This window comes from Glycine max, chromosome 4, assembly GCF_000004515.6.
Source record: "Glycine max cultivar Williams 82 chromosome 4, Glycine_max_v4.0, whole genome shotgun sequence".
NCBI classification, from domain to species: domain Eukaryota; kingdom Viridiplantae; phylum Streptophyta; class Magnoliopsida; order Fabales; family Fabaceae; genus Glycine; species Glycine max.
In genome coordinates, this window is record NC_016091.4 from 47,452,422 (window position 1) to 47,467,672 (window position 15,251).

General features: G+C 32.9%; 2 protein-coding genes across 4 annotated transcripts; both read right to left on the minus strand.

Annotated features, from left to right (window-relative positions):
• Positions 1–512: 512 nt before the first annotated feature.
• Positions 513–4,889, minus strand: LOC102668229 (uncharacterized). The gene is made up of 6 exons (XM_006578734.3): positions 4,752–4,889; positions 3,638–3,723; positions 1,646–2,089; positions 1,274–1,486; positions 1,050–1,174; positions 513–962 (listed from the first exon to the last, which is right to left on the minus strand). The coding sequence occupies exons 1-6, from the start codon at positions 4,815–4,817 to the stop codon at positions 889–891; spliced, it is 1,008 nt and encodes a 335-aa protein (XP_006578797.1). The 5' UTR covers positions 4,818–4,889; the 3' UTR covers positions 513–888.
• Positions 4,890–5,944: 1,055 nt separating this feature from the next.
• Positions 5,945–14,611, minus strand: LOC100780979 (periodic tryptophan protein 2 homolog). Of its 3 annotated transcripts, none has more exons than XM_006578735.4 (8): positions 14,477–14,611; positions 8,638–10,422; positions 8,439–8,529; positions 8,160–8,317; positions 7,996–8,047; positions 7,805–7,884; positions 7,621–7,714; positions 5,945–6,904 (listed from the first exon to the last, which is right to left on the minus strand). In XM_006578735.4, the coding sequence occupies exons 2-8, from the start codon at positions 9,622–9,624 to the stop codon at positions 6,360–6,362; spliced, it is 2,007 nt and encodes a 668-aa protein (XP_006578798.1). In that variant the 5' UTR covers positions 9,625–10,422; positions 14,477–14,611; the 3' UTR covers positions 5,945–6,359. The 3 variants fall into 3 exon arrangements, with proteins under 3 accessions (XP_006578798.1, XP_006578799.1, XP_003522494.1); XM_006578736.4 differs by lacking the exon at positions 14,477–14,611 and adding an exon at positions 10,949–11,238; XM_003522446.5 differs by lacking the exon at positions 14,477–14,611 and adding an exon at positions 10,648–10,926.
• Between the last annotated feature and the right edge of the window lie 640 nt (positions 14,612–15,251).

The following is a 15,251-nucleotide window of genomic DNA, read 5'->3' on the forward strand; positions in this document are numbered from 1 at the left end:
AGTTACAGTAACTAAACTAAGGTTAGTTAACTGCCTTAGTTCACATCTTACCTCAGCTGATTTCTCTATATAAAGAAAAACACAACTCATTGTAATCAACTTTTCATTATTCAGATTCAATAATAGAAATTCTATTTTCCTTGTCTTTACTCTCTCGAATTCTATGAAGCACCAAAAAGAAAGAATGTGAACTATTTTCCTAAATACATTTATTCCTGAACATCCTTATTTCGCATGAGCCAAAGATACAAATGACCACATGCCAAAACATTTGACTAGCTTTTCGAGCTTTTTGCCCTATAAATAAACCTCGCCTAGAATGTAATGGTTCTCTAATATTTCAGGGGGAAACAAATTAGTAACCCAACCAAACAACACAACAACTGAGTAACAAAGATCTCAAAGTAAAGCCTGCTAAAATAAGAGAACATTTTTCTCAAAATAAATTTACCCTTGGTAGGATTCAATACATCAGAACATGACAAAAAAAGTTAGAACTTCATTGAGTGGCATTTCAAAAAATCCTTATGGATTGCCGAATCCATAACTACACATTTCCATTCTAGAAGTTGGTTATAAACTGATCGAACAGAAAGGTAACTAGAGCTATCAAAGGTGGCATTTTACAGCTAATGTGATATACAGCTAACCTGAAAAAGTTACTTAAAAACACACAAGTAGTGTTTTTTACAAATTCTTGGAAATTAGATATGTGATTGAATCGAATAACTATCATAACATGTTTTCTAAATTTACAGCAAAAGGATAAGATTTCCAACATACGCCCCTATAGAGAACCGTGAAAATATGCCAAGTCTGAGCTGATATGAGATTTCATAGAGTTGACACGGCAGATTAAGAAGCAACCTACTATTTCTGTTTAGAGGATTAACTGGACTGAATATTCCCACTCATTGGCTTTGGTTTGAAAGCACCCCACAAATAATACTTTTCACAAATTCCTGGAAAAGTAAATAAGTGAATGAATAAAATACCTAACATAACAAATTTTCTATATTTATAACAAAAGCACAAAGTTTCTAACATACTCCTATCATTTGGAGGTAATAGATGTGAAGAAAAAATGAGGAGCTCCACATTGTTAATGACTGCCTTGAGAGCAAATTCTTGTTCAATTATATCATTCAGCACACGATCAAAGCTCAACTCATCCCTTATTCAGGAAAGAGAATATCAGAAACAAAAGGCAATATAGAACATTACATTACCACTTATCAGTCAGAAATGCAGAATATAATCAATTGAAGCATACCTTTCATACAGGGGGAAAAAATAGAGACCAATATTGTCACTATTAGGAGGAAACATGTCGAAACTCTTGGGCCAAATAGCAAACCTCGATAATATCTCTACATCAAGCAGTGTAGGAAGCACTGTTACGGCTGAAAGCACTTTTGAGCAAGCTTTGCTTGATGCATAAGCAACTAGACCAAAATCTGTTGCTTTGTTCAATATAAATTGTCCCCTATAAATGAAAAAAAAAAAAAGAAATGTTTATAAAGAAATAAGGTGCATAAATAGCCCTCAAAACACAATTCAATAATATTACTTGAGAACTTTAGATCAACGATTAAGGACAGGATAAAAGCAGCATCAACACAGAAAAATAGAGAAAAAATCTCACGTCCAAACTGGATCACTAAGTGGGTGAGCACGACTATGCTGGTCAAATTCAGGATATTTAAGGTGCGGAGTTGTCAAGGCTTCATATTTCTCATGCTCCAATGCTTGCTTGTCAGATGAAGTATTTAAAGGACCTTTAGGTGATTCAGGCTCCTTATAAAGGATGTTTTTATCTTCAAGGATCGGCTGTCTCTTTTCAATGTCATTTCTCCTAAGGCATTCAGCATGAAAACCTTCAGATGATCTAACAGATTTCAGTTTTCTAACTGCAACACTCTCCTTTTTCATTTTCATCCTTTTATATTTGGCTTCAGCAGCATGACTTATGCGCTTGCTTTTTCTCAATTCTTTGGATTCACATTTTTTGGGATAATTTGGAGCACAGTCCTCACATCTCCAGATAAGTGTCCCATCATCTTCTGTATGGAACTTATCTAGACAATAACTGCAAACATATAAACTATCTGAAGAGCACATTTTACATATATCAAGCCAGAAAAAGAAGTACACAACATCTTAGGTTCCATTTTTATCACAGCAAGGGCCAGCCAATTTGGGAGCACCTTCGTTTCTCTACTCGAAACGCGAGTATGTGGGAATTGTGGGTCTATTCAAACTACACATCAATATATAAACTTATGCAATGTAAATCAGAATCCTAATTAGAAGAATATTAAGCTCCTTGATCATTTTACTACTTAACTGTACACATATACAATATTAAGCACATATATTGTATGCACCTAGTTTATCATATATAGTTGCCTCAAAAACCTGAAAGGGATTTAGTGAAATATTAGCTAGTTAGTCATTTGAATTTACAAATGCAGCAACATTTTTCTAGACTAAATCTTTTCTGTTATGAAATAATAATAAATCTCAAAGTGCATAGTCATCTTCACAAAATAAGTGATTGAAGGTCATATGTAGATAGGCTTGATAATCACACAAAGCTGCATTGGTTGTGACTTGTGATCAACATATGTTCACCTTTTTCAGTGACTGCATTGACCATAAGATTTCACATGTTGTAGCTCCCATGTTTTAAACTCAATGGGAACCGCAATATTTGAATTCATACACTGAAGATAGATACTTATAGAATTGAAAATATGTGTCATAGTCAATGAAGATCATAAAGTGATAATTTATAATCTATAATCTACAATTCTATACATATAGCTTCTAAATGTAGTCATTCAATAAAAGACCAAGCAAATTGATATTGTTGGTAGATTTATAAGGGGTAAAACTAAAAACATAACTCCTGAGAAATTCCTGCTGCAATTTTCTGGCAGATATTTTTGCTAACTCCTCAAATCAGCTATATATTTTACAACTTACAAGATAAAAATAATTAATATATATGCTCCAGCTTGAGAAAATGTTAGAAAATATAATGTATGCGTACAGTCAGTCAGTTCATTAGTTCTAGTTTTCAAGTTTTCTCTTATTCAATGCCAAATTAACACATTCTATCCCATATTATAATGCAAGTCTCAATATTTTTACCTTATTCTTGAAATCTTGTTGGACAATAAAGAAATTAGTGTAAATGTTGAAAATTAAAGAGTAACCATGACTTCCTACTTTTTTTTTCCCAATATATAAACACTGGAGAGACAAATATGTCAAATTCAAATTCTGTTCTGCTATATCACATAATGTGAAAAATAATACACTAAAAAAACATATGGTATTATCTGATAATACTTTTAGTTTTACATTTTTTGATGCCACAATAATGTAACACCTTCTTGTTTAGCAATAGTATAGATTCTAACACCAACACTGGATCAATTTTAAATTTTATTAATACATAGATATCTACTTTTTTTTATAAAATGTAGACAACAGCATACTTTTGGCCGAACAAATTATGAACATTTCAAAATCAAATAACAGAAATAGAATCCCAATTAATTATTTTAACCCTAAATCAAAGTATTATTAATGATTTAAAAGTGAGGATGACAACTCACAGTACACATACCTATGCTCAGCACAAGCTTTACACTGGTCGCAGTATATGAGGCTCTTCAAATCTCCTTTATCACCACATATTAGACATATATTTGTCTGTCAAGTTCATTGAAACAATTATAGACACACATTCTAATATTAGGCCATGAAACAAGCTATAAGTTGAAATGTTCTTAAGATAAAGGAAAAACATTGTCTATCAATAGTCATAGATAAATTCTAATTTGAGTGAATATTTACAGTGAACTGCACACAAAGTCAACAAAACAATCACAAGATCTAGTATTCATTATTGCTTACATATCCACTAAACATATTAAGAAAATGGGGTCAACACAACAATCAGCAAAATGTAAAATCAGATATTCCTTAGCATATCTCCTATTGGAACACGTTAACAAATAGGGGCATTGACATTCTCTTGTTCACCTAAAGCAACTGAAATGTGTGTCAATTACAAGTTACAGCAAATTTCTAAGAAATTGCAACTTATAGCTCACAAAATTTAAAAGGATTTTGAAAACAAGCTACAAACATTCAGAAATCAAAACTATTTATAGAATATTTGTAGCTTATTTTACCTTCAAAGGGTTGACAACATTCTTCAAAATCCGTATGTAACTTTGTTAAAAAATTACAACTTTATACAAAATTATTGTAGCTGACACATTTGCATGCTGCTTTTTGGGCAACATACATGGGGAATTGGGGATGCCCCTAAAAAGTTGTCATAAAAGTATGGCTATTTATTTTTTGCTGACCATGCTAATGCTATTGGTCAGAAAAAAACAAAAGATACTTGTGTACTGAGAATTTTAGGAGGGTTTTGAAGGGAGAGAAGATGGTGCATGAGCAAACTTTTGTCTCTTAGACAAAAAAATATCGAATCATTCAAGTTTGACTACGACTATTTGGTCAAAATTCACAGTAACTCCACTGTTAAAATTGACTGAACTAGTTTTAGTCTTTCAGAAATTGTTTTTCATGAGTAAAATATTCTGTATAAAAGTTACAAAGTTGTCTAAAAGAAGTTCACAGTACATCCTGAAATTCAAGGGTTAGAGGTAAGGAGAATTTCGAAAAGAAAAAAAAAAGGAAGAAGAAGAACGAAACATGGGGTGTACCTTTTCAACTTCAATGGTAGTAAGCAGTGTTGGTGAATGATGTACACCAAAATCTTGAGGAATCATCGTTACAAATCGCAAAACCTTGTACGCTGAAGTTAAACCGTCTCCGTTCTTTTAAAATAAGCTTAACGTTGTCTCGTGAATGAAATAGAGAAAAAAATATATTATCATTTAAATAGATAAATAAAAAAGAAAGAGGTAATTAAATTTCACCATATTTTTCCAGGTGAATTTGTTTAAATTTATTTATTGAAATAAGTGTTTATGTTTATTTTAAAAAAACAAGTAACTTTTTTTTTATAGTTTGTTTGTCTTAAAAAATAGTTTTTTTTGTGTGTTTACTATAAGAAGTAAATTTTATCTACTTTTCAAAAAACGTTTATTTTAAAATTTATTTTTAAAAATTTAAACAAACTTACCCTTACAAGCAAAAAAGAGAATAAAAATAAATGAGTTTAAATAAATTTAATTTTAACTCTATTAATTTTTCTTAACATAGCATTATTTACTATCTTTTGATTTGTAGTATTCACTTAATCTGCCTTCAATTTCTTCCCACTTAATGCCATCACCTTAAAATTCAAAGGAAGCCAAATGAATGTTTTATTTGTATAAATAGTTTAAAATTTGTCAAAGTATTTACAAGTTTGTGTAGGAAATAATGTGGAAAAAAAATACTAGTTGCTTCTACATTACGTCACAAATATCCTTTATTAAAAATGATTATGAAATAAAATTGAGTTTAATGATTAATAGTATAAATATCATTTAATTCCAAATCACTTTTGATATGAATTTTAAATTAAATATCATAAAGATGTATAAATTTATTATATCGATGAATTATGAATAAATGATAATTATTTCTCATAAAAATTATAGGTAAAATTAACTTGAAGTAAACTTTTTCACAGAAAACTCAAATCAAGACATAGATTAAAAAAAAAACAAGTATTCAATTATATACCACTAAAATCAACCACTCATTAAAATACTTACATCACACATTTAGCCTTGAACTTTTTAATTATCATATTATCTTTATTTAATATATAAAAAATGTTCCATAAGGATTAGATGCAGAGCTAACATGACATCGTTAGTAAAGGCAACTCCATAAACTAACAAAAGCTCATATTGGAACAAAAATCAAATGGGTTATTTTCCTTTTTTTTAATCTATACCTATCGTATAAGTTAACTAATATTCACAAAAATAAATGTTACAATAAAAAAAAGGCTTAGGATTCTGGTGGCCCGACTCTACAAACAGACCACTCTTAAATCGGTGACATACTAAAAGTGTAAATGTACAAACTCGCGGAACATCATGTGTCAAGAATGTTTGACATCTATCATGAATTTAGTAATGATGCATACTTCTAGGTGAGCAGGATATGGCTCAGATTATGCATCTAACTCCATGCTTCAATCTTCTGCATGTTATTCTAGGAATCCAAGGCCTTGAAATTGTTTTATGAATGTCCATTTTGTACCAGACAAAGCCCCTATGTTTCTGGCAAAGTCACTCATATAACGACAAAACCAAAGAGCCTTGAATGCTAAGTACCAGGTTATTCTGCTCCCATAAAACCATGACAGTGTCCTAAAGCCTAATGGGAAGTCCAAAGTTGTGGAATGTCTTGATGGTTCCATCACAACCAGCTGCCACAATGGATAGTCCCCATGTTTCTGATACATGTTTTTCATGGGAAGGATCTTTGGTACATAGCTTCTGGTGATCAAATTCAACTTCTACAAGAGGTAGATCCCAACTTGGAAGCTTCTCCTCGGGCCATGTGACTGAACCGCGGCATGAACCATCAATCGAGAACCAACTTCCGAAAGAAAATCGTTCCGACTCCCTAACACCATGAGAGGCCTCTAGTTGGTGTTGTGAAGAATAGTGGGTAAAATCATTGGAAGAGCCACTTCGTTCTTCTGCACTCATGCCAGACCAAGGTATTGCAATAGTAACCCCCTCAGAGCCAAAGTGCTCACAGGAATAATTGGATTTTGTCTGTTTGGAAGAGGCATTTCCCGAGTCATTGAAGTTCCAAATATACACCCGAGAGTCCCCTCCAACTGAAATTATATGTTCTCCACCAGAGGTAAATGAACCAGACATCTGGCTTCCGGATCTTGAAAGGCCTGCAAATAGTAGCATGATCAACCAACTTAGAATGTTCCATGTAAACTAAGTATCAGGAATGTAATGTAGATAGTTGAAACAAGTTATATCTTAAATTCATTAATGTTCTAGTGGGTTTTGCAATCATGTACAAGCCACGAATTAGTATAGGTTAAGTCAAAGATCACATAAGGAACACAATCAATCCACAAATAAAACCTAAAACACACCTCTCAAGATACTAGGTAAAGAATGCATACCAAATTGGTAGTTTAAAACATGGAAAGCATGTTTAGGGATCAAATACATTTTTCTTAATTGGAGAAATTGAGTAATGTGCACAGGGAAACAGCCGAAAGTAATCAAACTCACCAGGCCCCTAACTACAGATTAGTAAATTATAGTACCTAATAGAATGACAGGTACAATGCCATACTGCTGTAGTTTAACTTCAACTTACGAATTTGGATTTGTAACCCAACTGTAAAAGGAAAATAAAGATTTTCCATACTGTTTGACATGCGCATTACTTTTGATTAGATAGACAGGGTAGGCATTCAAATTAAAGTGATTTGTTTTCCAATTTCTATAACAATTGCTCAAGTCTAAAACTAGCAGTGTGCAACAGTATAAAGGCACCAGATCAGCAGATCATACTCACAAATAATGCAACTGTTTAAAGATACTAACTAATTCAACAATCATGTGGTTGATTATTCATTGCTTAGTGCCCTACCTTTATATGTCTGAACAAGTTCAATGCCTTCCAATATTCTAACTTTGGAATCGTCAGATGTAATCATAACTCTCTGATGGTTTTTCTGAGAAAACTGCAATTAATAAGGGTGTTGAAATGTTAACAAAGTAAATGAAAAAGTACTTGTAGAATTTCAGCAATGACAAAGTTTCAAGAATAAAACCTGAATGCCTGTAATCTTGTTGCCAGATGTTCTCTTCTTTCCATTGACACGAATCTTCGTCTCAAGCTGGAAATATTTGCCTGAACCATTAGAAATCCAATTTAGAGACTTTAATTCATGATATCTTCCGTTTTTCCCCCCTACTAAAGGGAGTTCATGACTTTATTAACTAGTAATCCACAAGTTAATACCTGAGGCAACATAAAAACGGCAAGTGCCTGTGAGGGAACCGACTACAAACCCCTGCACGAGTAAATAGTCATAGGTTCAATATCTTATGAAGAAAAGAATCCAGAAATGTGATTAGTAACAAGAAATATAAAATCACAGATTCAGTCAAGAATTCACAACATACTTTTGCATCTGGTCGGTAACTTATAGCACTTATCACATCTCTTATGTCTGCCCAGTCAACAACTCGTTCTTCATGTATCCCCCATATTCGAACTTTGCCATCTATGGAACCACTGATGAAGTAATTTTCATCAACGGGATTGAATTGAATACAAGTCACTGTTTCCATGTGAAAACAAGACAGAATTATTATTATGCTTGTTTGATAAAGATATTGCAATATTTCACATTCTAGCAAAGTAAGAAAATGAACAAGGCATATGTTGTAAATAATACTTACCATAGTCTTTGTGATAGAAAACACTTAGACATTGACTACAACCAATTTTCCACAAGCGAACAGTTTTATCCGAAGAAGATGAAAGGAGAGTCTGCAAGAGGAACTCGAGATCAGATTTAACAGAATTTGCAAACAGAACAAACATAAATTATAGTATAAGTGGGTGCAAAAATAACAAGCTTCTGAAAGTTAAACTCACATCTGAACTGGACCAAGCCAAATCCAAGACATCACTTGCATGACCATAAAATTCATGCAACGGTGATTCCTCGATTTTGAAAATCTTATTTGGAAGAACGATGAAGGATGATTGGCTTGAGTGTTTCTTCTGAGAACTAGAGAAGTCATGTTTCACTTTGCTAGCTGCACTGTCTTCTGCATTCAAGCAAATACTAGATGTATTCAGTGTTTTTACACGCCATATGCGTATGACACCATCTTCTCCTCCACTAGCTAGATATTGGCCATTGGGACTAAATTTCATAGTCCAAATTAGGCCTTCGTGAGCTCTAATCTCTTGTCCAATATACAGTGCACTGAACTCCATCCACCTCTTCTTATTCTGCCTTACATTTATTCTTCGAGTTTTATTTGTCGTTGAATTCAATTTTGATCTGAATTTACCTCCACCTCCTTTCTTGCTGCTTATAAAGTGCTTCCACCAGTTTTTCTTCTCCTTTTCACCCATATCAAAACCAAGACACTTTTCTGGAACCTCGACTTTTCTATGTCTAACCTCTTGATCTGTACAAGAAACCTCATAAACCTTCCCTTCAAAACATGATTCATCTTTGGGGCATCCCTTATGTTCATCAAACAAGGCTTGTGCCTCAGAAGTGGCTTCGCTGCCCGAGAGAACCAACTCAGAAACTTGATCATCAGGCAAAATACAACTACAAGCATTTGAAGCTGCCCCACTATCCCTGATCCTCTCTAGTCCCAATCTCACTGATGAATCATCAGAACTCATCATATTATTCTCTTGAGAACAAACCTTGGAAGATGATCCATCACCCAATCCCAACCCCTGCAAAAACTTTTCCCTTCTTTCCATCACACTCACAGGCTCATTCACCCAAATCTCATAGCCAAACTCTTGTTTTGTCAAAAGAGACTCTCGGGTTGGTGAGAAACAATCCACTGAGTCAAAGAACAAATCACTATCTCCTTCATCAGAGATCAGCATAGCGAGCACTCAAACACAAAAGTCCCACATAAGAAGAAAAAAAAATGTGTCCCTTCCCCTTACTATAAAATTCCCTGCTTTTAAATACCACACACCACCCCCAAAAATCAAGGGACCGAGTTTCACTCGCTGATGGAGCAAAACTCAACAGAATATAAAATGCCACAACCACAAACAGGGACCAAGTACGAGGAACCTCTCACCAACTCAACTGAAACAGCCAATGACAACTCTTGTTGGCATGTTGGAAACTCTCTCGAAACCAGGATCCCAATACTTTAAAAAGCAAAACAAAAAAAAAGAACAATAAATTATTCCCCAAACCCCAATAACACCCCTATAGAATAACCAAAAACCGAGAAGATACACAAAAAGAAGCCAAAAGCTTTTGGAGTTGAAACACTATACCCGTCTTGAATCCCAAGCTACCACCCCGAAATTCAACACGAGCACCGACCCTCCAGCAATGTTGGCCACAACACCAAGTCAAGGTTCATAAAACAAGTGCAGTGAACCAAACCAAACCAAGGTTCAAGACACAAGAGAAACTGGCGGAAGAAGGAAAGTGGTGTCACCCAGAAAACAAACCAAACAAGTAAATTTCTTTCTTTCACCTCGAGATCTAAGAGTGAAAACTGCACGCACGAGCGACAAACACGAGCGGCGTGGCGCGATAAACAAGATGTTACTGTTCTCTGCACTCTGCTGCAACTACAACAACAACCACTCTACAACATCTTCATGCTTTGCTGTTATGTAATGTACTGTAATGTAGTAATCCCCACCTATTCTCTCTCTCTGTGTCATCATAAATAACCAAAGAGATAAATTTCAGCGTTAGCTTATAAATTAGTAATCATCAAATAGTGACACAGGTTTAACATTGACCGCATTATAATAATAACATAACAATAACAATAATAATAAAGTTGTGGTATTGTTACAGCATTACTACTACATTAAAAGTGAAGAGACAAAAAGTACAGAATTTTTAAAAAGCATTTCGCTTTCGAGGGAAAGGACCTGCTACATGAAAAGAATATGCCTACATCAAGCATAAGTGTTGTGTTGGTGTGACAACGCTGAACCAGAAACCACAGATCCAAGTTCAGATTTCAGACAAATTCAATTCAACCACAACAGGATCCAACTTCATGGTCTTTTCATCATGGCAAATAGTTTTTTTTTTCTTCTTTTCATTCTTATAATAATAATAATAATAATAGAAATCTTGCTCTGAGTTTGTTGTTGGTGAAGAAAATAACAATAACAAAGAAATAACTAACGCGTGCCACTAATTTTAAAGTGGGGTTAGTGACTGTACAGCTAGATAATTCCATGATTGATGGCTGCTAGCAATGTGTGTTTGACGCATTAATGGCTATAAGAGCACTCCTAGAGATAACAAGTGAAAATAGAAAAATGGTGTGTATGTAGTGTTGTAGTAGTAGGCAAAAGTAGTAGTACTGGGGCTATGGAAGTGCCCTTTTACCCTTCACAGAGAAAGTGATGAGTCGAAAGTGTGTGAGGGCCTAAGAATGATATAGATGCCACTTCCAGCCACCATAGGGGTTCCTTATTACAGCATAACATAACAACATTATATCACCTACTCTCTTCCTCCTCTGCGATACAGTTCAGATTTTAATTTCTTGGCCTTTGTGTAATGTTTTTCCTTCTTTGCACCATTAATGCTAGGTTGTTGGTAGTATTCTATGCCACAAAACTAGTTTAACTTAAACGCAGTAAAAGCTATCACATATTGATTAAAGAATTTAAAAAATATTATTTTTATTAGAAGGTGTAAAATTATGATATTTATAATTTTTATGTTTTTCATAATTTTTACAATCAATATATATTTTTTAATTTTCTTAATTAAAGTGTTTAAAATACTAATTAACAAAACTTTTGTATGAACACTCTCTTCATACCCTACCTCTCTTTTTTAATATTTCCTTTCTTGTAAGATATAGGTTTGCACAAAACATTGCTACTATTCTTAGCTAGGTTGGTTCACTACCTGCTAACAAGCTGGTCCTGTCTGACCTTCTGTTCTGCGTTATTCGGTGTCAAGAAGAATTTATTACTATGGAACATGATTCTTTACTGTTAAAATTTTAACTACAGAGATCTGAATTTTTTAAATATTATTTATATTTTAAATTCAAATATTAAACAAAATAGAGGATCCTATTTATTGATTATGGGAAAATGTTAAATGTACATCCATCATTTTGTCTCTAGAATAGAGGGTGTCAAAATCGAAGAAAAGAAGAGAAAAAAAAATGATAAACATGAAAAATGATGTGATAAGAAGTAAATAAAAGAATATAAGATAATATAATAATTTTATTGTTTAAGTTTTACAAGTAATTAACTAATTGTTATATTAAAGATAATTACTAAAACATAGCAAGTTTATTATGCAATAGTTTATAATTAGATAATAATATAAGTTTTTCAAACGCATAGACTATTTATTTGTAACATATTGGTATTATTTATATTCCTTGACTTCCATGCTAATGACATGGAAAGGACCTTTCTCTGTTATCACTTTCTATCGCCCCGAGCAATCAGATCTCTGGAACTGGAAGCCAATCCGGATTTTTCACCCCTTTCTCAAAAAGGGGTTCATGACTTTTTTTAAAAAATATAAAAAAATAAGAGAAAAAGAAACTTCTTTGAAACTGGGCTAACTTTTCCAATTTTGGGTGGATTTTTTTAGCAACAAGAAACTCACGTGACTAAGTTGAAGGACCCATCATTCATTTAAGAAGCAATGGAAGAGCTAGTTCTCACGGTGTGGTATTTAGATAATATAATAGCCATTGGAAGGACTACCTAAGGAGAATGTGGCCAAACAATTCCACTGTCACAATTTAGTTTGTTTATGCAAAAGAGTTTCGAATCCCTCTTTAAGAAACGAGGACGCTGTGGTGTCCGGCAAAACAGAATGGAAGATGGTGCATGACATGTGTCTCAGGAAAAAAAAAAATCGGTAAAAATTAAAATGCATATGATAAGATGGATCATAGTATACATCATTTTCACCACTTAGCACCCTTCGAACCTTCCAAAACCTCCCTCCAATGTCACACACGCTTTCACTCACCCCTTGATTCTAGATTTTTTCCATTCACCTTCTTCCAGGTAGAGTTTAATTTATATATATAAAAAAAAGTGCTTGTACACTAGTATAAAGTATTTTATTTCAACCATACATTAATAAAATAATTTCGTTAGTTTAAGGGGATTACTTTGGAAAATTAAAGTGAAATGTTTTTAAAATGTTACATATTTAAAATACCAAGAGAAGTGAAAAATATTGGACAATGTAGAGATGAGGATAATTAAAACGATGAATTTGTTTGAGAAATATCATGGACCATGGTAGGTGTATGACACTAATAAGTGTGGAGCCACTGCCACTGGAGTGTAGGGTGAGAAGCCCCTTTCAATTCTGAAATTTTTGCTTCATTATCTGTTTAATGTTATCCCAAACCGCACAAGCACTAGCTGTAATATAATGGATGTTTCAGAATCTTGCACTCGTGTTGCTTCGTGCCAACTTGTGTGTTGTGTTCTACGTGCGTTACCATGTGCCCGCAATAATTAAAATTAATTAATATAAAAAAAATATTGTGAAAATATATTGTAGGAACTCTGACACATATCTCTTCTGTGTCAATAAAACATGGATTTAGTATTCATTAGCGAATCATTCACATGCTCAATCAGGTCCTTTTTAAGTATGCTTTTTTGTTGGTCAGTTGTATTTTATATGTGTAATATGTAATTGAAAATAAATAATTAAATAAGAATGTGTATCACTAATTGAAGATAATCATCAAGCAATCATATCTACTATTTAATACTATTGATGTGTGTGTTTTGTGTTGCTATTTTTTTTTTTTATCAACTACAAGAAAATGAAGGTGAAGCCTACAACTACAAGAAAAATGGCTAAACCCAGAATGAATGAAATCTAACATAGCCGCCACTAGCTGCAAATTAAAGTTCGATTTAACTGTTGAGTGCAAAGACAAGAGAAGTGAGAATTCCCTCACATGCATGCTCGATGCCTTTTTATTCTTGAATGACAAGACGAGAACGAAGGCCTATTTGAGCTTTAAGACCTAAATCTATGTCGCATTTGCAGATTAAAAAACATAAAAATCAGTGTACTATAGCAGATTTGATGCTACGAGGACACCTTTCGGTATCATTAAAATGACCCTTGTGATCTTGGCAGTTTGTATATATAGCATTAGTGATTTTTCACGTGGATTTTTTCAAAAAAAAAATGAACAATTAATTCTACTTAGTTGGTCGCCAATTTCAATCGCAGACAAGCATTGCTTACCATGAAGCAGTAACAAATTTTAAATTATTAGGCGTTTTGCAATGCCAATCATGGTATTTGATTTCCCTACTCTCTTGTGTCGCATTCACTTTCTTGTTTTGCTTTACAATAATGGTTTGCAAATATCACAAAGCTAGAAAGATCAGAGGGAAAAAAGATGAGCAAGAAAACAAGATAGGTGATACCACTCCAGAAAATAGTGAGTTGCACTTCCAGAGATTTCCTTTCTATATTTGCTTTTATCCCACAAAACAATAAAGTCAAGCAAATGGAGGGAGACATAGCGAAAATAGGCACAGGAGGAGCAACAGGGTATGTGAAATTGACACAAATTAATAAAGTTTTTCAAAAGCCAGAGGAAGCTTCATTCATATTTCATACTCATGGAGCACAGAAACAGAAGAAATTAAAAGGCATACTATAATTAATTAAGAACACAAGAGATTGGAGTAGTATGAGATGAACAGTGTAGTGAGCACTAACCTCTAGGGACCCAGCACTCTTTGGGTCTTGAAAGTTGAAACCCTTTGTAGTAGGACTCAGATTGCAATCAAAGACACACAGGGCAAAAGCAGTGTCATAATTGATGTCTTTTTATACATAGGAGTTATGTACTCTGTCGGTATATATAATCCGAGTTTGCAAGAAGGAACTAGGTCAGTTTGGTTTTCTCATTCTCCCATAAATTACATTGATATGGTGTTGGGATGGAGGGGTTTTGAAAGAGAATTGCATTTTTCTTCAAGTGGATTTAAGATGTTATATATCAAAATAATTTACTTGAATGTTAATTTTTTTTTTTTTAAAAAAAAAAAATATATATATATATATATAAAGGTTTTTTTAAAATAAATTTTTAAAATAATATAAAGTTATATGTTTTTTTGTAAAATATAATAAAATAATTTTAAATAACACTTGCAACTATTTGTAAAAAAAAATACTTACGTTTAAAGAATTTTTTTTAAAAAAAATCTTCTATAATCTCACTATATATTCTTTTCTTCTAAAATTTAAGATTTTTTTATCATAATATTGATGTGATGTGAAGGATCTATAAATTTAATTAATAATTAATCTTCATATAAAAACTTAGTTGATTTTCTTTGGTGAAATATTTTTTCATAATTATTTTTTTCATCCATAATACTTGAATATAAGATTTTACTTAAAGAATTCAAGCACTGAGATCATGATTGACACGTTGATAGAGTTTTTTCTTTTAAGTACTTTAAGTGTTTTATTTAATTTCTTTATT